The sequence below is a fragment of the Lotus japonicus genome, chromosome 3, assembly GCF_012489685.1.
Source record: "Lotus japonicus ecotype B-129 chromosome 3, LjGifu_v1.2".
In the NCBI taxonomy this organism is placed as follows: domain Eukaryota; kingdom Viridiplantae; phylum Streptophyta; class Magnoliopsida; order Fabales; family Fabaceae; genus Lotus; species Lotus japonicus.
Window position 1 is genome coordinate 8,310,070 of NC_080043.1, and position 21,677 is coordinate 8,331,746.

A 21,677-nucleotide genomic window follows, 5' to 3' on the forward strand; every position below is an offset into this window, starting at 1 on the left:
CATTTGAAATAGTTTTGTACGCAATAATCAATAAATATATATATATATATATGATAAGATTAATAATTATTAAATATATTAAAATCAGTTTTCTTATATTTAAACTATTTTTATGAGATCATATATATATATATATATATTAATATTAATGTGTGATTATAATTTTTTACATACATACATATTATTAATATTAATGTGATTAATTTCAAAAAAAAATATTAATGTGATTAAAATTAAATTTAATATTTATTTAATTTTATTAATGTGTCATAAATACTGGATTTATGACTAACCTGCTCTTATCTTATCTTATCTTTTTTTAATCAAATCAAATCATCCTAACCTGATATATCATGTCTGTTCCTTATTAATTGCCAACTTTGAAGAAAATAATTTGTTTATATATATTTGTCCAATTAGCATTTTAAGAGAGCATTAAATGATGTGTTTTTTCTAATAATGCCCTTGTAGGAGCAATAGACGAGGAAAGATAAATCACATTTTAGAGGGTAGAATAGGAAAACAAGTAATTTTTTTTTTGAAAATCAATAAAATTAATTGCGCTCCTTAATATGTGTGTTTCTTATCTCTACGGACAGTTAAATAGAAACAGAGGTAGTAATAAATAACATTTATGGGGTATTTGACCTTAAAAGTTGGAAAAGTGAGAAGAAAATATTAAGTACTAGAGATTTTACTGCCAACTTAGATATTAAGAGCTAGAAAATTTTACTAGAGACTATATTTTTATTATTTTTTATAGATAAATATTATTTTACAATTAATATATATTTTATGGAAATTGTTGGTTTATTTTTTTTCTATTTTTATTACATATCTACCATTAATTGTGAAAATACCATTAATTGTAAAGCAGTCTTCTATTTAAACACCCAACTCCTTCACAAACACTTAAGAAAATCCTACTCTTCCTAAAGAAATTCAGAAAGAAAAATTTCTTCGTTTAATGATTTCATTCTTATTAAATATGAAGAGCTTAATCACTGGCATTTTACTTCTTGGTTTTATTTCATCCTGTGTATGCCAAAACACTATTTATAATGTGATGGACTTTGGTGCTCGTGGCAATGGCAAATTTGATGATTCACATGTATGTGTTTCTATTTTGTCTTTCTGATTTTTTACTTCCTCTGAATCTTGGACGTTTTTATTCACTTTCATCTTTTACTTTTTGTTTCAATTGAAAAATGTCCTATTATTTTCATTTTATTTTCTAGTTTATAATGTTAAACCTAAAATAATAAAAAGAATGAAAGATGTTAGTTTTTAATATTTTTTATACAAATTTTATAACCAAAAAAGTTTACAATTACAATAAAACACGAAAAAGAATGAAAAATAAACAAACTAGAGTTATGATTTTTATTTAATAGAAGATTTCATAAATTATTTTACATTGTGATCTTTAAAAAAATATTTTCATTACGATTTTCTTTGGCAGGCATTTTTGAGTGCATGGCATACAACGTGTAGGACTTCAGGGACAACAACTCTAGTTATACCAGCAGGAAAAACGTTCCTTGTGACCAACACAGTTACGCTAACAGGTCCTTGCATGAGCACAAGAATTAACATTGAGGTATAGCTAATATTTAACATGGGGATTGGGGTGCTGTTAATTTTTTTTTCAAGTCATATATGATTTTATTACATTAAATTAAATTAATTATGGGGATTGAGGTACTGTTGATTTTATTGTCCCCGAATGATAGCTCAAGTGGTAAGAGCTAGAAGACATCTGGGTTGGTGGGGAAGGTCCAATGATCAATCCCTGGAGGGTGCATTTTATCTTTCCAATGTACCAAAAAAAAAAATTAAATTAATTATGGTTGGTTAATTAGTTTAGACTAATCAGTAACATATTTGACTCATATTAATGAGCTGATAACACTAATTAAAGGGAGATTTTTTAATAAAATAAATGGATAATTTATGTAATTACTTATTGACTTAGGCTTAGTTTGGGAGTTTTTTGAGAGAGGAAAGGGGAAGGCTTTTAGGGGAATGGAAGGGAATGGGAGAAAAAAATAGAGAAAAGTTATGGAGGGTTTAAAGGAAATCAAACTCATTACTGCCTAGTGAAAAAAATCTATAATAAGGGGCGAACTTCTCATAAATCTCTATTAATTGTCCCTTCCTCCTCTCTATATCAAACTTTCAAATAAATTCTTGGAAGAAATTATTAATTAAAAAATATAATGGCATACAATAAATAAATGTCTATCAAAAGTCAAAACTTCTGAACGCAATATAAACATATAAATGACTTTTTTGTGTTTTTCCTCCACCCTTGCAGATTCAAGGGGAAATTGTTGCACCTTCTTTTGATGAATGGGGGCCTGCTGATAAATCCAAATGGATTTCAATTTATTATGTCAACCATCTCACAATCAATGGCGCCGGAGGGAAAATCGATGGCTTGGGTTTTACATGGTGGGAAAGATGCAGAAATTGTTTCCGACCCAGAGTATGATAACTCATCCTTTATTTTTGTGATTGTTAATTAATTTTTTAAATTACTTTAAAACTATACTCCTACTTTCACAAGATACCTAAACAACATGTTGATTAATAGAGGAAGACATTTTGACCATCCACTCATTTAGATTTGACTGTCCACTCATTTTGTATTAGTCATTTATAACTATTAACATTATTTAAAGAAAATAAGAAATTATTTATAATTCAATTTTTTTACAAGCTACCTTTTATATTAAAGTTTGAAATTTCTTAATAAATAAAAGATTGGAACAAACTAATCCTTTTGCGGGTGATACAGACCTTGAGTTTCCATGGTTGCAATGATCTTACTGTAAGCCATCTGCACCTCGTTAATAGTCCTGGAGGTCACATAGCTCTAGATGGTTCCATTGGTGCAAGTTTCTCTCATATTCACATTCAAGCTCCTGCTAACAGCCCCAACACTGATGGCTTTGACATTGCTAATTCTAGAAATATCTTGATACGAAATTCCAACATAGAAGCTGGTAACCCAAATTTTCAACTCATTAAATAAAATCACAACATGTACAATTTTATCATGCACTAACTTCCTAATTAACAGGTGATGATTGTATTGCCATTAATGGTGGTACATCTTTCATCAATGTTACTCGAGTTGCTTGTGGACCAGGTCATGGGATAAGGTGTGTATCTTGTAAAGTACAGCATTACCTTTATTTTTGTTTTATTTCTTATTTTTAAAGAATTATATAAGAAATAGTATTCAACATAAAATAATTACTTTAATTGTTTCCTACATAAATATGACGAAATGGGAAATAAAGAAATGTAAATGCAAATGATCATTTAAAAACTACGAAAATGAAACTAAAAAACATTTTGTCAATTTAAAAAGGTCCTTAGTTTCTTTGAATTTAAATTGGAGTTTATTATATTCTTATAGTCAAATTAGAGTCAAGTGATATCTTTAATTTCTTATTTTACTTAAAAATATTGATTAAATATTTAATAAATTAAATTGCATGTGACATTCAATTGTAAAAAACTTCCTTGATTTATTATTAATATTTATATCATCGTAATTTCTTATCCTTGTGTATGATTAATCAGCATTGGCAGTCTTGGAAGAGGTGGTGCTCATGAGATCGTCGAAGAGGTTTATGTATATGACTGCATTTTCACGGGGACTTCAAATGCAGCAAGAATCAAAACAGTTTCAGTAAGTAACAAAAATATGACTGGGAAATGGAATTGCACACTTTTGTAAATAATACTGACTACATGCATTTTCACATTCTATTTAACATTTTTTTTTGTATTATTGATTGATATTGGAAGAATAATTACATATATTTCGTTACGTACAAATTGATCATTTTGAATAAAAAGTATGTTGATGTTTTCAAAAATTAAAGCATGATTTTAAGAGAGTATTGGCCTTACTCTCTTAGTACATACCAAATTTGAGATAAAAACAAATGGGTATGTACTAAGAGCCGAATAAAAGACACAAATTTGAGATAAAAATAAAATCATAAATAGAACGGAGAATTTATGGGTGATAATATAATATGTGTGGAAATTAAAACCCAAAAAAAAAAGGATTACTTCCTTTATTATTCCTCAATTTTGATTTTAGTATATTGTAATTCTTTTGTAGGGTGGATCGGGTTATGCAAGGAAGATAACTTTCGAGAAAATAACACTTATAAGGGCCGGCAACCCAATAATTATAGACCAGCACTACGGTCTAAATCCAACGGTACCCATTTATGATTTTAACTGCTTGGGGTTCCTGGACTCTTTTGACCCTTTGCTTGCCTGTACCTTCTCTTTATTGTTGTTATATTGTTGTTATATAATTCAGTTTTCTAAAAAAAATAGTTAATTATATGTTTTTATTTTGAATTTGACCTAATTTTTAGGCGGATACATCAGTGGTGGTCAGTGATGTGACATATCGTGGAATCCATGGAACTTCTACGGCTGATTTAGCTATCAAGTTAGATTGCTCCACATCGGGATGTTTCAACATTGTGTTGGATCAAATTAACATTGTCTCTGCCATACCAGGAAGAAAGACTTATGCTTCTTGCCACAATGCCCATGGTACAGTTAGATCTTCTATTCCAAGTGTCCCTTGCTTGTTGAGGTGAATTTATACGTTACCCTCAAATACCAAAAGCTATGTATTCAAATTATAAAGAGTGTATTCAAATTATAAAGAGTGTACCATTAATAAAGGTTTGAACCCAATGAATTTTAAGTGCACTCTATCTCTCCATCTCTCAAGTGTAACATCTCGATTTTTCATCTACTTCGTCAATGCGTACAATGAATTAAAGTTGAATCTTTCTATTCGTTCATACCAAAATATTTTAAATCTCTCAATTAGTTTTATTATTTACTGTGTTCCTTAATCACTTAAGCTTTGTTCAAAGTAACCTTAATCCACATTTTACCATTTTATAAAGCTCGTCGTAATATTTAGGGCAATATATAATTCACATATCAAACAATTTTTCTATAACTCTCGGTGTTAAATCCTACACTACCTAAACTAACTTATACCAATTTTCATCTTAAGAATACATGTGTCTAAACCTTTCTTTTCCTGCAGCTGAATCATCCTTACAACTTCTTCTCCCTCTTCTCCGATGTATCATTCTCTTCTTCTCCTTCACTCTCACGCTCCTTCACTCTCATCAGTCATCACGTCCAACACACGCAACCTTTCTCTTCTTCCTCCATGGCAGCCACCACCACAGCTTTCAATTCCCTTATCCATGGTGAATTAATAATCACCTTCTCCTCTTCCTCCATGGCAGCCACCACCACACCCAAACCTCATCAAACTGTCCTCCTTCAAATCCTCTCCCTAAAACCTGTCCAAATCTCTCCAAAAACTGCAGAATCATCTTTCTGGAAACCCACAGATGAATTCTGGAAACTTTGGCATCGTTCTGGGCTGTTTTGAAACGTTTCTGGGTTCATTCTCTTCAGCTCCGCCGTGAGCTTAAAGATCCCGGCGAGCTGGCCGAAAAATCAACACCTTCAGAGGCGTTTTTCTTCTTGTTCCGACATTCTTTTGCCACGCGACAACCACCACTGTGACCTTCGTGACCAGAGGAACAAGTTCCAGTGACTCTTCGCCATCTCCGCCGTACCTACGCCGCCTCCGGTCATCTTCTCCGGCGAGTCTCCGCTGGAAAATTCATAAGCAACCCAGAAATTTTCCAGTACTTGGACTCTATAAGTTCTCGACCTTCTAAACTCATTTCTAACCTCTTATTCATTATTTAATGATGAAAAACGTCACTTTTTCTATCCAGAACTCGTGCCTTAATCTTTTGAAGAAAATCACTCCTTGAATGTTCTTCCCATCGAATTCCAAGGCTCTTCCATCAATTCTAACTCTTTTTTTGACTTCTGGACCTTTATAGGTGACTAGCTTCCAGTAACAGTGAGCTTCCATGGATCAAGATAGCTTAAACCTCTGTTCTGTGAGTATTCCTGATGTTGTTTCTGGAATAAAACTAAGAAAGTTGTAGGAAGACAGTAATGGAAATTAAATCAAGGAAGTTATTCTAACTATTGAATTGAATTTAAGCCACTTTGAATTGAGAACTGATTAAGGTTGGAAGAAGATTCAGGACTTGAGCCAAGAATAAAAGTGATGGGGAAAAATATGAAGAAATTGATTCTGAAGTTAGATTTTGAAAAAAGTTGAAAAGTGATTTTTGAGAAGTGATTTTTCAAAGAAAATGGCTTTTAGACCACTAAATAGTGAAAAATAAACACAACCTAAGAAATATGGAAGAAATTTCAGAATTAAAGTTTAGCAGAAGGATTGGTTAATCTCAAGATAATACTCTAAAAAGAAATATTATAAGGACTTGAATCATGAACATGAATTTGATAACGATGAAGAGACTTGTGACCTTGGACAAATTGAGACATGAGAATTGATGACTGAATTATACACCTTGGACAGATTGACACATGCATGAGAACATGAAATTGATGATTGAATTATACACCTTGGACAACATGCTTGGATTGGAGATTGAGACCTTAGCCATGAATATTCCCATGGAACTTATGATTTTGGATTGAACCATTAAGGATCATACAAGACCTTGAAACTCTTTGTCCTAATATTGGACCATTGATGACCTTATGAGACTATGAGACTTTGAGATTGTGGGACCATGAGACTCTTTGACCTAATATTGGACCATTTGATGACCTTTTGAGATTATGAGACTTTGATGAGACTATGTGAACTCTACAAACTTGGACTTGATAAGGACTTAAAATTGATGAAGAAGACATAACAAAATGGATTAAAGAAATTTAATTAAGACATACATAATATATATATATATATATATATATATATATATATATATATGCATGCTTATATAGTTGTGTGATATATGGTGTTTTAACAGAGATGTTGGAATATTGTGTATCGTTAGTATACTAACCCCAGTTCGTGATTTTGAAAAGAGGCAAACACTAGATTCCTTAAGAATACGAGGAACCTCCGACCCCTCATAGATATGCAGTGAAATCCAGGTTAGGGAGAAGGGATTACCTCTTGGTTGGTAGTTAGGGTTATGGTATAAGTTCTATTCAGATGCTAGCTGGTTGGTTATCTATGATTGCTTGTGTTGTGTGTTTCAATATAAATATGTACATGCCTTGATGATTGATGATATGGTTGCGAGTATGATATATGAGTATATCTATATGTGTCATGCCTTTGTGATTGCCTAATGTGTTGTCATGATAATGATATAGTACTTGTGAGCGCGACATACGTTGAATGTATGTTTATGTTTATGATTTTGCTAATGGCTAATGTGATATTATGATCATGATGATAATGTGTTTGCTGTAATCCATATTGGTGTTGCATTGAGTTATGCAATTGGAGATTCGTACACCTAGGAATATGGTGGTGCCATGCGTAATTCTTAACTAAAGGTGAAGTTTTCGCAACGAGCACGTCACCATTGAAATACCGCACAATAAAACCAAAACCAACTAAAACAGAAGTGGAAATGGAGGCATCAATGTTGACCTTCACACGCCCTAGGATCGCCCAACAAGAGGGAAGCACTCGCAATGCTGGCCGAAGTAGCAGGTTTGTGCACAACCACCAAGGATGGACGCAACACAACAACACGTTGCAACAGAATATCCAGTGCAGAAGCAGGTTTTTGGCAGAACAGCATGTTGTTTCAATCCTCCTAACAATACAACATCAGCCACGGTAAAAAATCACACATAAACTCCGACATGAAGTTAATCTAGTCTACTTTAATACCAAGACAACATCAAACAAACCAAATAGGTTGTAAAACAATTGACATTGCAAAAGTGCATGGTGTGAGGTTTCTAAGAGCAGAAAGGCAATCGACCTCTGGCTCACAACTAGTTAGATCAGATCACACCAAGAGCAAGTTCAAACAAGCACGTCAAGCGGTCTCTTTGCACCGCAATATCTCTTGTTAATTAGGAATGATATTGCTTTTATCATGAGTTATGTCATTTTATTTAACATGAAAATATACTTTAAACATTTTGCTGCTTGATTTGTTTCTCAATTAATCCTTTAATTTTATTTAACATGAAAATATACTTTAAACATTTTGCTGCTTGATTTGTTTCTCAATTAATCCTTTAATTACTAATGATTGTAATGGAAAAACGTTAGAGGAAAAAAAATTAAAGGGCAGAGCTATTTGGTATGATTTAACTAACGACGAAATCAACGAAAAGATAACTCAATTGTTTGAGTTAAATCTGAAATTACAAATAAGAAGAAAAATCAGGGGACAAAAGTGAAATGGGGATATGTATAACGGAGTCGTCCAAAATTAAAAGCATTTCTATTTTTATTATTATTTCATACTTTTAGTTTTTTTTTCATTAGATAAATTACTGGATGGTTCAATTTATCTTTCCGATGTACAAAAAAAAACATTGAAAATATAAATTGTACCATCCATAAATTGATCCTTAACCTCCCCACCAACTTATATATCTCATAACTTTTATCACTTAAGCTATAAGTCAGTGACATTTTTTTGACGGTGGTCACATTTTTAGTTTGAAACTTTGAATTGTAAAACTATTACCTCATTTTCATTTAGTTTTTTATTTTGAAATTTTTGTACAGTATATATACCGTAAAAATATTTTTTAACCAACTCAAGAGACAAAAATCAGCGTTGACCATAATTACCTATGATTATCTTGCTTATACAAAAAAACCTATGATTATCTTTTTATTATGCGTTATTTCTTAGACAAAAATCAGCGTTGAGTCGTTGACCAATGGAGTAATATATTCAACGTTAAAAAACATATACGTTCAAGATTTTGCTGGTCAACATGCAATTTTCTCAATTAAAATTACTTAATTGCTATTATTAATCTCCCATTAATTATGAGGCAAATAATCTTCTATTTAAACACCTACATACACTTCTGCTCCCATCACAAATTGATACTTGCTTTTGCAAAAGGAAAGACAAAAGGATCATTTTTGTGTCATTTTCATCCTTGTTAAGCATGCTGGGGCTACTAACTTGTCTATTAATACTTGGTTTTGCTTCACAATGTCTATGTGTGAGGTGGAATGATGTTGCAGGAACGTACATATCTTACAATGTGATGGATAACGGTGCTCGTGGTGATGGCATATCAGATGATTCAAAAGTGTGTTAATTTGTATTTTGGCTTTTAATTATAATTTTAATCTATACTTTATGATCACAAGTTTTATAAGTTTTTCTTGTTAATTGAGTAATCATTAACCTGATTTTTCTATTTTGGATGGCATGGTAGGCATTTTTAAGTGCATGGCAGAAAGTCTGTGCAACCGAAGGGAGAGCAACTCTAGTTATACCACCAAGAAAGATCTTCATGGTGACAAACCTATTCTTAGATGGTCCTTGCAAGGCAATAAGAGTTCGCATTCAGGTATATCTGTGGTAGTTTACCCAATATATGTGAAGAGAACAGAGAAATATAATAAAAGTAATCTGTGATGTGAAGTGAAATGAGTAAAGAGAAAAATGTGTATATGAGTCTTGTTATTAAGAATCAGGATATTTTTAAAAAATTCAATTAAACAAATTCAGTGGTAGTTTTTAACTAAAATCGGACTTTTTTTTATGGTACATTGAAAAATGGACAAGTTATTTCTATAAACAACATATAAGACCTTCTTTTGTTTTTGTTTTTTTTTTTTTAACTTCTCTCTCTTTGCAGATTAAAGGGAAATTAATTGCACCTTCTAAGAATGCATGGGGTGGTGAGAGGTCAAGTATGATTAGGATTTCATTCGTAAATGCTCTCATAGTTGATGGCGGTGGAATAATCGATGGCTATGGTTCTACTTGGTGGAACCTACCCCAATCTCCTCGACCAGTGGTATATGATGATTCTAATCTTTATTAAAGACATTTTGATATAGATACCATGCATATCAACAAGTATCAATTGATTCAACTGTTATACCTAAATATATATCTTGCATAACATGATTTTTCATGTTGATGATGCAGATGTTGAGTTTCCATGCTTGCAATAATCTTTTGGTTCGTGACTTGATGTTCACAAATAGTCCCGGAGCTCACATAACCGTAGATGGTTCCATCAATGCAGTATTCTCTCATGTAAACATTCAAGCTCCTGCTAATAGCCCCAACACTGACGGATTTGATATTGCTAATTCGAGAAATATCTTGATAGAAGATTCCAACATTGGAACTGGTAAACCAAATTCTAATTTCTCATAAATAAAATTACTACACGTGCAATATTATGGTTAATTTCGTTGTTTTTCCTTAATTTTCTCAGGTGATGATTGTATTGCCATCAATGGTGGTACCGCTAAAATCAATGCTACTCGACTTGTTTGTGGACCTGGCCATGGGATAAGGTATATATAAATTGATTTCAGTCCCATTTCTTATGGTTTATTTGTTTGAGAAAAATAAGAGATTCGTATCCATAATTTAATACTCTGATTCCGATTCTATACAATGGTTTTCCTTCATTTGATAATCAACCATATATTTTATTGTAATTTTGTTATTGGCAATTTGAAGAAACCTGATGAAATTAAGAAACATGTGTGAATTTTTCAGCATTGGCAGCCTTGGCAGGAATAGAGGTCATGAGACAGTTGAAGAAATTTACGTACAGAATTGCAGCTTCATAGGGACTACAAATGGAGCAAGAATCAAGACAGTTGAAGTGAGTAGCTAAGCTAACACAAGAGTGGCACATTATCATATCTAAAAGTTTAATAATTTTGCTAATTACAATTGCAAAATCATACTCCTTTTAGGCGTGATATTCATATATGGGAAATGGTTATGAACAATTTTTTTTTCAGCACAATGATTCCTAGTTTTATTATATTTTTCAAAATATAATTTTTCATTAATTTATAGCACTTCTCTTTATATACAAGGGACAAAAAAAATGAATCATTTTCCCACAATTGTCTCACTTTTGGATTTTGTATACTTCAATGATTTTCAGGGTGGATCAGGTTATGCAAGAAAGATCTATTTTGAGCAAATACAACTTGTAGGCGTATACAACCCAATCATTATAGATCAACACTATGGTCCAAGGCAACCAAAGGTACCCAATGATTTATATATATAGTATGTTTGGATATACAGTGAAAAACTACGCCGAATGCAAAATCACGGTGGACAAAAGAAACATATCTTATCTTATCCATTGTAGTTTTTTCACCGTATATCTAAATATACACTTATATTTATTGATATCCTTAATTGATGCTAATCAAAATTATTTTTCTGAATTTGGGCAAATTACTAGGAGGATTCTGCGGTGAAAGTGAGTGATGCAAGATATCTTGGGTTTACAGGGACTTCTGCCAGTGACTTAGCTATTAACATAGATTGCTCCTCATTTGGTTGTTCCAACATTCTATTAGATCAAATTAATATTGCCCCTTCTCAAGCAGGAAAGAAGATTGGCACTACTTGCAAAAATGCCCGTGGAGCAACAGTTGGAAATGCTATAATTCCCAGTGTCTCTTGTTTATAGTGAATCAACTAGAGCTTGTTTTAGATTCACTTGCAGATATTCTAGAGCTACTTAGAGTAACTTCTTAGAGAATCCCAGTGTCTCTTCCTATGTGAAAAAATTGTGTATACAAAGAACCCTCACATATGGAAATAAAAGGGTTTCATTAATCGATTTGCAACTCTGTTATGGAAAATTATCAATGTCTTGCAAAGTGTTATTGGCATCCAGAATTGCACTCATCAAATCCCAGGAACTTCTTCTTATCGTTGACTAAGTTTTTAAATTAAACACGTAAATCATGCACTGTGGAGGGTAATGAAAAACATTTTGCACGAGTAATCAAAACTTGACAATGAAGTCAATAAGAAAATAAAACAACTACATTGAAGTCCATAATGGCATCAAATATGATCATCATATATGACAGGCATCAGTCACTTTGGGAGTAGCACCATTAGAAAGATTATAAACCAAAAACTACTTCACAAAAAGCAGAAATTTTCAAGCAACATCTTCAACCGGTCCAAGACTCCAAGGATCAAATGATGTAAATTTCACATTTTCATTATCTAAATGGCAACAAGGAATTGACCATGTAAAGAAAACATAGACAAATATTTAGAATATATCATGAGCTTTGACTGTACACTTAAATTTAAACGTGCAATAGTTTGAATTGACCTTCCAATAGTTTCTTTATACAAAAACAAATAGGTATCTTTCTACTATCCAAGACTCGCATGGATCGAGTTTTTAGTAACCAACAATCCAAGTGTGACCTTTATTCTCATATCAAGAGGCACTGAGAAAATATCCTCAGATCTATTTCCTTTTGCTTAGTATCTTATAAATAAGTTGTCCAAGTTCTTCACCACAATCTTCCTGCGCATGATGACCAGCCTACAAAGTGCAAGAAGTTAATGGTACCTTTACCATATGAGAATAGGCAAAAAGATATATGAATAAGCATAAATACAAATGGTAAGATAAAAAAAAAATCTGAATGTTTAGTTTCAAAGATAAAACAATGTTTCAACTATTATTACTAGATGACGGAGGATCAAAGGGTCAATTCAAATTAAATGTTGGGTTGCTGTTTTCGGAACCATAGTGACATTACTGTTCAATATTCATTCTACTCCATTGAAAGTGATATAGCAGAATCTTCATATATACAGTAAGAAACAATACAAACAAGGGAGCACTTATGGCTTAATTAAATCCAATCAATGAGATAGTAATCACCGCTAATTAGTATTAATTACAGTTGGTTATTTGCCACCTATTTGAAGTTCACAAAATCAGTACTAATCTCCCTTAAATGAATCTCTTTTCTGATAAAATGGTTATCAATCTTTGTACTTGGTCCTTTCATAATTAATGGCTCCTGTAAGAAACCTTCTAGGCACAAAATGTATTTGGCAAATGTTAGTATCTAGACCCGTAGGAGTGTTAACAAATTAAACTTTGCATTCAACAAGCCTATTTGCCTGAAAATGTATTTTTGGCCTATCTTCTCTACGAAATGCGGTAAGCATGGAAGAAATGTTAGTATGTTACTACTAAAAACTAACAAGAATGGGCAAAGGGAATCTAAAGAATTTTACCGTTGGAACCTCAATAAGTGTATGGTTGGAATCCTTGCAGAAATCTTCCACTCCATCATAGCTCAACCAGCGGTCTCTTTGGCCCCAACATATTGTGGTTCGAACTTTCCAGTTTTTGTCCTTAAGTATTGTTTGCATATTGTCCACATACCCCTGAAGGAAAAGTGAATCAAAGATTTGACAGATATGAATGTTATCAGAATTTTTTTTCACTAATAACATACAAATTACAAGCTCTGATACTCATAAATAGTACATGCATCCTAAATTCCTTAAAATGAAAATCAAAATAAAATGTCCTAATAATTACACAATATGTAGAGGATGAAAAATAAGGTAAGGACTATGGAAAAATATTCTATCCTAAAATAAGCTATTTACAACACCCCACCTTATGCTGGTAAATGAAATGTCTATCATTCCCTAATTTGCTATTAAGATCCCAAAACCATTATGTGGGAAGTCCTATAGTCAACACATCTACCAATTGATAACCTTATGGAACTTTGGATGTAGTGGTTAAACCATTGTTTAGTTTCTCTATGATGAAGTGCTGATCTATCTTTTATACGCTTTGTTCTAATCATGTTGGATTGAATTATGAGCAATGTCAATGGTTGATCTATTGTGACGTTATAGCTTCATAGTAGCGCTGTGCTGAATCTGTAACTCATTCAATAGAATATTCAACCAGAGTAGTTCACATATTCCTTGTGCCATGGCTCAAAACTCATACTCAACCTCTTCACTTCAAGCAACTACTTTTTGTTTCTTGCTCATCCAGTGCAACTAAAAATTTCCATCCAAGAACATACAGTAACCTGAAGTTGATCTCTTATTCATAACTAATCTAATCAGTGTCTTGTAAACTTTCATAGATAAATCTACACCACTTTTGAACAAAAAACCACTAGTGGATAAATCTATGCTGTTTATGGCCATGAACCAAAGCAACACAACCAAAGATTTGAGACTCGAGAATCTGCATAACAGAAACAGAAGGAAAGTGATTTGACATGAGTTCAACAGGACTAAGAGTACAAAGCCCACTACATGGAAGTCAATAATCAAATAAACGGTTGTTAAGACCCCTTCCCCCCAGTATAACTCTGGATTTCCATTTAGAATAATGAAGCTCGAGCAACTTCAATAAGGTGATGATTCTTCCTCTCAGCAGCCTCATTTTGTTGAGTAGTATCAACACATGAAATCTCATAAATTCCGAATTTTGATAGGTGTTAGTTAGCATACTCCTTTCCCTTGTTAGAGCGCAAATGTTCAATATTTTTCCCAAATTATGTTTCACCATCAGATAAAATTGAATAAACAACTCTAGTATAATCATCAATAAATGAGACAAACCATGTCCAGTCTGAAATATTAGAAACAGGGGCAAGGCCCTAATCATCAAAGTGAATAACGGAAAATGGATCAATTTTTCATTAGAGCCTGGAGAGAAGTTTACCCAGTGATGTTTGGCAAACTCACAATCGTCACAACGGAAAGACTGATTCAATATATTTTAGGATAAAGATAAATACTAACCTTGAGTTCTTTCTTCATGGTCCTGCTAATTGCATTTAGTGCAAAGCCTGAAGAACCAGATGTGAGATAGGGTCTTCTATAGACCATTGCATGTTCTTCTTTCATTTTATACGGGCCGCAGCTTGTCAGAGCTTTGTCACTAGCCCTTAAGGGATCCTAATCAGGAAGAACAGCAATGTATTGGGTAGAGTCTTTAGGAACCAACCAAACTATAAATTTTAGATATGTATAAAGGTTGATGAACATTTTATACCTGTGAAAATATTTCACCTAGCAGAAAGTTGCTGAATATGGACAACGTTGATGGAAGCTTGGCATGTTGGGCTGTTAGCTTATAAAATAAGAAAGAGGAATCCCAGTTAGTAATTGTTAAGAAGTACTTAGGAAAGTGTTTCTGATATACCTGGTATTAATACTGGAAATAAGATGAAATTTCAAGGAAACATGCTTCTTTTACAAAAGAAAAATACTAGAAAAAATACACAAAAAATGTTCAAAAAAATATATAATATACAGAAGAAGATAATACTCAGAGCTACAACATAGACTCTACCCCTGTCCTTGGCCACTCAAAACATTCCTCTATCCCTTTCTCCCCCTTACTCATGCTGCCTTCCCTCTCTCCCATCATTGCAAAACTATCCTCTCCGATACTTTTTGGAACATTTGTGGATAGAAGCTATCTCGACTTTCACTCTAATGTTTCACTTTTTATCCTATCCTGTCTTGTGAGACCACTCCTTCATTGTAACATTTTCATCTCTGCAACACAAAACTTATATTCTTGCTGAATTTTTACCACCCATCATTTAGGCTTATATAACATTAAAATACTTATAGTTTGACAATACACCTTTGAGTTTGACTGGTATTTCTCTATCATTAAGTTACAAACGAAACATTATTTCATTTCATCCAGCACACTTGGACCCAATGACTGACATTCCCCTTTCATTTGATAGAAATAGCGAATATACTTTACATAAAAGATGGTATAATGTTTAGGAATATGAGGAAAATCAAAGTTGTATGGAACTCAAGGAAACTTAATGTATTTGATTGATGATGTCAATAGTGACTAGTGTTAAGAAAAAGCTAAATTTGATAGTAAAATAAACGTACAGGTGGATTAAGGAGTACTAAGTTGTTTATCTTTTCCTGGTGACTGCTTGCATACTTAACTACGACTGGCGAAAAATATCCCTGTGAGAAAAGAAGATTAAAGAACTTCCTATATCAAAGAAGAGATGGTTTTGTTAGTATACTGTATACCCATGCTTCTTATTAGCTAAGGAAAACTTACCTGGACAACAAGTGAGACTTTAGTAACAGCCAGTTCATCAATAAGTGACTCCAATGATGATACATATTCTGAAGAGAAGAAAAATAGCTCATGTTTGCTACTTTTGCTTTTTTCAGAAACAGGAATCTCCAATAAACAGCAAGTAACTACTTAAGATTACTTGGTCGCTAAAGTAATTACCATCTAGTGTGTAGTCAAACCCATATTTAGGTTGAGGCTTATCAGAAAACCCAAATCCTGAAAGAGGATAGTAAATGGAGTTAGGTTATCTGTTTCTAGAGTGGTGACTTAAATTTAAGAAAAGTTAAAATATTTTTGAAAAATAAAAATTCACGGATCCATCTCAGGGATAAATTTGTTGAACAAAATTTGTAATGACACAAACAGGTTGAAGCAATGGCACATAGAATAGTTCCAAATGTCACAAAAAATAACAGAGAGAAATGAAATTGAATTAATTATAATCATAAATCCAATAAAGACATTGTAAATTTACCTAGCCAGTCAAATGCTATGGCATGATAGTCCTTGGAGAGTACTGGAAGAACTTTACGATAAGAATATGCCTGGCAGCAGCATCAATTTGCCATTAAAATTGTTATTTCTCAATATATCTGATATGTTTGAGATAAAACGACTCAAGGTACAGTCATGCCGTTGAGTCTATATTACAAGATCTAATCGAGGACTAATTACAAGGCAAATTTATGGCCATTAAGTACAATCATAAGTACTAATATTTTAACACATGCTAATGAGTCTAAATTACCATGCTAATAATCATATAGAAACTGAACACAAGATAATAGACAAAGGTCACATAGCATGGCAAAATAGAGAGCTTTTTGAGATGAATGATATTACAAGCATGCTGTACACAAAGTCCATCTTACAAGAGCTAATCAAGTACTAATCATAAAGATAACTAAATTTCTAGGGATCTATACACATTGTTGACAAATAAAGCTCACCTGTGAAGGGAAACCATGGATTAATATCACTGAAGGATTATCAGCACTTCCGCGTTCAACACAAAACCATCTATTGTATAAAATCATATTGAAAAAATATGATTCAATTAGTAACCCTGAAAATAATACCATTTATCATTTCTGTTTGCAACCAAGTTCTGCAAATTCAAACAAGTCTTTTAGAATCATTTATTTTTATATATTTATGTCAAGCTAAGCTCCAACTTAGATCTCATCTGCCACTTTTCCAAGTTTACTTTTTTCTTAAATTATCTTTTGTTCTTCAATGAGAAAATAGAAAACCATTGAACATGTAAAACTACATCTAGTTTACCTGAAACTATTACCAGAAGATTGAGAGCTAGCACCCATAGTGAGCCCAAAAATTGGATCTTTTGCCTTTTCACTGGTGCCAGCATTGGAATAGGCTCTAATCTAACAGTATCAGAAAGTTAATGAATAAAACCATATATACATGGCTTGAAAATTGCATGTTGTAACCTCAAGCAAGTGAAATTGGAACTGATAAAACTCATAAAGGAATATCTCCATACCATTTTTAATAAGATTCAGGGATACATATATTATTTATCCCGGAAAATGTAATTTTTTATTTTTATAATACCTTTCTAAACTTTTATTTGTTTTTAACCCTTGCTTTTAAAAAATAATGTCCTTTTAGCCCCTCACTAGGGATTAAAAGTACATAATTTTTGGGATTTTTAAGTACTAAAAGTGAATGAAATTATAATTATAATTAATTGAAGAGCAGTCATCTTTTCTGTTTCTAAAAATATATTTAACCCTAAAATGTATTTTCTGAAGTATCTTCATTTTGGTCCTATCTTATCAATTTAGTGACTTAGTTAGTCCCTCCATAATACAAAATGCCATCAATTCAGTCCCACAAACATGTAAAATGCCTTCAAATTAATTCCTAAGTTGGTGTTCCATTACTCCGATCTTATTTCTCCCAATGCTGTTAATAAAAGGACCAACTTAGAGACACTCGAATTGATGACCAAAAAAATCTATAGCTAAAAGTGATGACACTCGAAGCAGGAGATTATCACAAAAATCATACATAACATTGCTAAATACATGATATTATTACTCAAACACACTTTTAACAGCAACTAAATCATAAATTACCATTTTCCCTTGCTTAAACCAATCATCACTTGGACTCGGCCCATCTGAATATTTTCCTGTAATAAGACACCACAAGATTCCAATAAATTTCTCAGAATCACAGAAAAGCAACATGCATGTGAACTTCACCCCAAAACATCCATAAAAAAGTACCTCCACTAAAAGAGAATCCATCTCCAACAGATTCTGGAGCATCCAGCAAATAATCCTACACCAGAACAAACCAATGGTCACAAACAAATTTCAAGAGCCAAAGCAGAAAACAAAAAACCAAAAATTACAAACCTGGTCGCCGCTATTGCCATTTGAACTGCAATTCAGCTTCAGAGACTTCTTCGAAGGGTATGATCGGAACCACCGTGCGGCAGGGAGTGATGGAGATGCAGTTGTGGAAGAATGGTGAAGGTGGGAGTGGAATGAAGAGGAAGAAGAGGCGAGAAAAGCTTGAATGGACATGGAATGAAGAAGTAGAAGCAGTAGTGGTTGGTTGAAAATGGAGAGTGGAGAGTGAAGAGGGAAATGTAGCTTAACTGAAATTCCGTTAAGCCAACGAGAAATTGAAACTTGGTTATGTTTTTGTCCATTGGGGAAATTAATAGGATAGGGATTCTCTGGACCTCACTCTTCCAAGTTTCTTTCTTGTTCTTCAAATGGGGGAGTTGGGTTTGGGGCCCCCCTATGGGGCTCCGCGCCCCACTTAAAGTGGGGAAATTACGGAAAAACCCCCTTTACAAGAATACGGAATATTAAATTTCGTATTCAATACGGAATATAAAGTTCCGTATTATATTACTATGTAATCGACAGGGGTTTTTTCAAAACCCATTTCAGCGCTCCAAACCATTCCCAACCCTTGCTCTGCAATCTTCGAGACCGACGCTCTCCTTGCTTCAATCATCATCTGGACAGGGTACCATCGTCTCCATCATCAACCCCATTCTCCCCATTCATTGCATTGAACCTAGAGGTAAGTAAGTTTGGATTTCAACTTGAAATCACCATTTAACTTGAAATTATGGAATCTTTCAACCCTAGGATAGTCGATTTATGCTTAAGTAGATGTTAGGTTGGCTGAAATTGTATAAATTGGTCTTTGGGGCGAGTTCCAATCATGCAATGTCGTTAATGGAGTTCTGGTTCGATACGGAACATAATATTCCGTATTCAATATGAAACTTAATGTTCCGTATTGGATATGAAACTTAATGTTCCGTATTGGATATGAAACTTAATGTTCCGTATTTGGTGTCTGTTTAGAGTTATAAACTTAATTTATAAAATGTTTTTATAAAACTTAATATAATTAGCTTAGTTTATTTATAAAACCTAATCTAATTAGCTTAGTTAATTTATAAAATGTTTTTAATTTAGTTATAAACATCGTGAATTATTTAGTGATTTTATTTAGAGATTTAATTGAGAAATTTAGTAATTGAGCGAGTATAATTTATTCAGTGAATTTATTTAGAAAATGTTTGCTCTGAATATATAGTGAGAATGAAGAACAGAAAGAGGTCTCGAGCTAGTGAGGATGCGGGGCCTACAGAGGATAGACACCGGCTATTACATGCTTCTAGCCGGCGCGGCGATCATGCTGCGACCTCTCACGCGGTTGAGGCTTCAGCTCCAGCTCCAGTTGATTCTATGCAGTCGCCCATGGTAGAGGCTTCAGCTCCAGCTCCAGTTGAGCCTACTGATCGAGTTCCTACTCCGCCGTCTCCCATGGTTGAGGTACCTCGCCATGAGTCACCAGGCGAGGAGTCATCAGGCGAGTCGTCATCCGGCGATGAGTCATCCGACGAGGAGTCATCCGGCGAGGAGGGGTCATATGACGAGGATAGTATTCCTCCTCCTGATGTTGATGCTGATGTCGTGCCAGAGGCACAGGGTGGCGAGGAGGACCTGATCCAGAGGTTGCCGCCGTTTCCGGGGGGGCCTGTTGATCTGTCGCTTCTCACGCATTATGCTGATCACAAGGCTCCCTGGACGTGGCATGCACTCCTACGCACAGACGAGCGGTATGTGGACCGTCGACACTTGAGGGTGGCCACAGCTGGGGGGAAGGTTTGGAACCTTGCTTGTGATGGTGATTCAGACAGTCACAGGAGGGTTCGAGAGTTGATTGAGCAGACGGGTCTTCATCAGCTACCCTGGTGCAGCTACTCGGAGACAGATGCAGGCCTCATTTTGGCCCTTGTGGAGCGATGGCATGAGGAGACTAGTAGCTTCCACATGCCGTTTGGGGAGATGACCATCACCCTGGACGACGTGTCGGCTCTTCTCCATCTCCCAATGGGGTCGAGGTTCTATACGCCTGGGAGGGGGGAGAGGGACGAGTGTGCAGCGCTATGTGCTGAGTTGATGGGAGGATCTGTTGCTCGTTATCATGCTGAGTTTGATAAGAACAGGAGCCAGACTATTCGCTTTGGGGTCTTGCAGACCCTGTATGATGCTGCGTTGGAGGGTATGTCTTAATTATTACTTGATTAAATAGTATCTATTATTATTGTATTGTTATTAACTGTTAACTGAATTCATTTCATTGTAGAGCACCGATATGAGGACGCTGCACGGATTTGGCTGGTGAACCAGCTAGGCGCGACGCTCTTTGCTAGCAAGAGCGGTGGATACCACACGACCGTCTACTGGATAGGTATGTTGCAGGATCTCGGTCGAGTGTCCGAGTACGCGTGGGGCGCAATTGCGCTCGCTACGTTGTACGACCAGCTTGATCGAGCGTCCAGGAGGGGGACGGCCCAGATGGGAGGTTTCAGCTCACTCTTGCTAGGATGGGCCTACGAGTACCTTTCTGATCGCGTCATTATCCGGAGGGCGGATCCGGAGTACTCACAGGACCAGCCTAGGGCGCGGCGGTGGGTTATGTCCCGGGTCGGGCATGCAGGCCTCGATGAGAGGCGAGTCATGCTCGATGAGCTGACGGTGGATGACATTATATGGACCCCATTTGAGGACCATCGGGCTCATCGACCACGGGATCAGAGGGCCATGTATTCTGGCTACATCCGGACGCCATTTGGCCGTGTTGTTCGACGACATCTACCAGAGAGGGTTCTGCGCCAGTTTGGCTACATCCAGGATGTCCCTCGACACCCCTCCGAGATCCAGACGACTGGGTCCCTTGCTGAGACCGCAGATGCTGCCTATGCTGATTTTGTGCCGCACCTGCGCCCTCAGGGGATCCCTGTTACTCATTCGGGAGAGGCTGTGGAGGAGTACATGAGGTGGTATGGCGGTGTGTCCCATCGGTTCATCATCCCTGATGATAGGAGGGAGGAGTTCAGTGCTGTGGTAAGTTTGAATTTTATTTTTCATGCAATTGTGATTTTTTGTTCATGATATTTTATTTGTACACTCACATTTATGTACATTATTTTTGCTTGTATCATTATGAACTGTGTGTATATATGGGTGGAAAAAGGATGGAAAATGACCCATGAAATAGCTTGTATCAGACTTCTTCACACGCTTCTTCTTCTTTGGTGGTTGCGAAGCCTTCTTTGCCTC

General features: G+C 34.7%; 4 protein-coding genes across 4 annotated transcripts; 3 read left to right on the forward strand and 1 right to left on the reverse strand.

Annotated features, from left to right (window-relative positions):
- Nucleotides 1-1,066: 1,066 nt before the first annotated feature.
- LOC130743536 (probable polygalacturonase At3g15720) lies at nt 1,067-4,745 on the forward strand. The gene is made up of 8 exons (XM_057595783.1): nt 1,067-1,111; nt 1,463-1,600; nt 2,318-2,488; nt 2,801-3,008; nt 3,086-3,167; nt 3,595-3,703; nt 4,145-4,246; nt 4,410-4,745. The coding sequence occupies exons 1-8, from the start codon at nt 1,067-1,069 to the stop codon at nt 4,638-4,640; spliced, it is 1,086 nt and encodes a 361-aa protein (XP_057451766.1). The 3' UTR covers nt 4,641-4,745.
- Nucleotides 4,746-9,069: 4,324 nt separating this feature from the next.
- Nucleotides 9,070-11,592, forward strand: LOC130743537 (probable polygalacturonase At3g15720). The gene is made up of 8 exons (XM_057595784.1): nt 9,070-9,216; nt 9,346-9,468; nt 9,820-9,933; nt 10,068-10,275; nt 10,363-10,444; nt 10,653-10,761; nt 11,053-11,157; nt 11,362-11,592. Exons 1-8 carry the CDS (start codon nt 9,070-9,072, stop codon nt 11,590-11,592), a joined length of 1,119 nt encoding a protein of 372 aa, XP_057451767.1.
- A 599-nt stretch (nt 11,593-12,191) lies between these two features.
- LOC130745394 (uncharacterized hydrolase YNR064C) lies at nt 12,192-18,787 on the reverse strand. The gene is made up of 13 exons (XM_057597606.1): nt 18,438-18,787; nt 18,306-18,360; nt 18,153-18,208; nt 17,335-17,435; nt 17,001-17,070; nt 16,526-16,595; nt 16,210-16,266; nt 16,030-16,097; nt 15,849-15,929; nt 14,980-15,057; nt 14,727-14,882; nt 13,182-13,334; nt 12,192-12,474 (listed from the first exon to the last, which is right to left on the reverse strand). The coding sequence occupies exons 1-13, from the start codon at nt 18,606-18,608 to the stop codon at nt 12,397-12,399; spliced, it is 1,194 nt and encodes a 397-aa protein (XP_057453589.1). The 5' UTR covers nt 18,609-18,787; the 3' UTR covers nt 12,192-12,396.
- Nucleotides 18,788-18,903: 116 nt separating this feature from the next.
- LOC130745396 (protein MAINTENANCE OF MERISTEMS-like) lies at nt 18,904-21,527 on the forward strand. The gene is made up of 3 exons (XM_057597608.1): nt 18,904-19,119; nt 19,645-20,616; nt 20,701-21,527. Exons 2-3 carry the CDS (start codon nt 19,650-19,652, stop codon nt 21,507-21,509), a joined length of 1,776 nt encoding a protein of 591 aa, XP_057453591.1. The 5' UTR covers nt 18,904-19,119; nt 19,645-19,649; the 3' UTR covers nt 21,510-21,527.
- The last annotated feature ends 150 nt before the right edge of the window (nt 21,528-21,677 follow it).

Excerpts from the sequence above, each read along its gene's own strand:
- LOC130743536 (XM_057595783.1), top strand. The coding sequence starts at position 1,067 with ATGGACTTTGGTGCTCGTGGCAATGGCAAATTTGATGATTCACAT. Across the intron at positions 1,601-2,317 it reads GCACAAGAATTAACATTGAG|ATTCAAGGGGAAATTGTTGC; the intron begins GTATAGCTAATA and ends CCACCCTTGCAG. Across the intron at positions 4,247-4,409 it reads ACTACGGTCTAAATCCAACG|GCGGATACATCAGTGGTGGT; the intron begins GTACCCATTTAT and ends CCTAATTTTTAG.
- LOC130743537 (XM_057595784.1), top strand. The coding sequence starts at position 9,070 with ATGCTGGGGCTACTAACTTGTCTATTAATACTTGGTTTTGCTTCACAA. Across the intron at positions 9,217-9,345 it reads GCATATCAGATGATTCAAAA|GCATTTTTAAGTGCATGGCA; the intron begins GTGTGTTAATTT and ends ATGGCATGGTAG. Across the intron at positions 10,445-10,652 it reads GGACCTGGCCATGGGATAAG|CATTGGCAGCCTTGGCAGGA; the intron begins GTATATATAAAT and ends TGAATTTTTCAG.
- LOC130745396 (XM_057597608.1), top strand. The coding sequence starts at position 19,650 with ATGAAGAACAGAAAGAGGTCTCGAGCTAGTGAGGATGCGGGGCCTACA. Across the intron at positions 20,617-20,700 it reads GTATGATGCTGCGTTGGAGG|AGCACCGATATGAGGACGCT; the intron begins GTATGTCTTAAT and ends ATTTCATTGTAG.
- LOC130745394 (XM_057597606.1), bottom strand. The coding sequence starts at position 18,608 with ATGTCCATTCAAGCTTTTCTCGCCTCTTCTTCCTCTTCATTCCACTCC. Across the intron at positions 17,436-18,152 it reads GGTTTAAGCAAGGGAAAATG|ATTAGAGCCTATTCCAATGC; the intron begins GTAATTTATGAT and ends TGATACTGTTAG. Across the intron at positions 17,071-17,334 it reads TCTTCTGGTAATAGTTTCAG|ATGGTTTTGTGTTGAACGCG; the intron begins GTAAACTAGATG and ends TTTATACAATAG.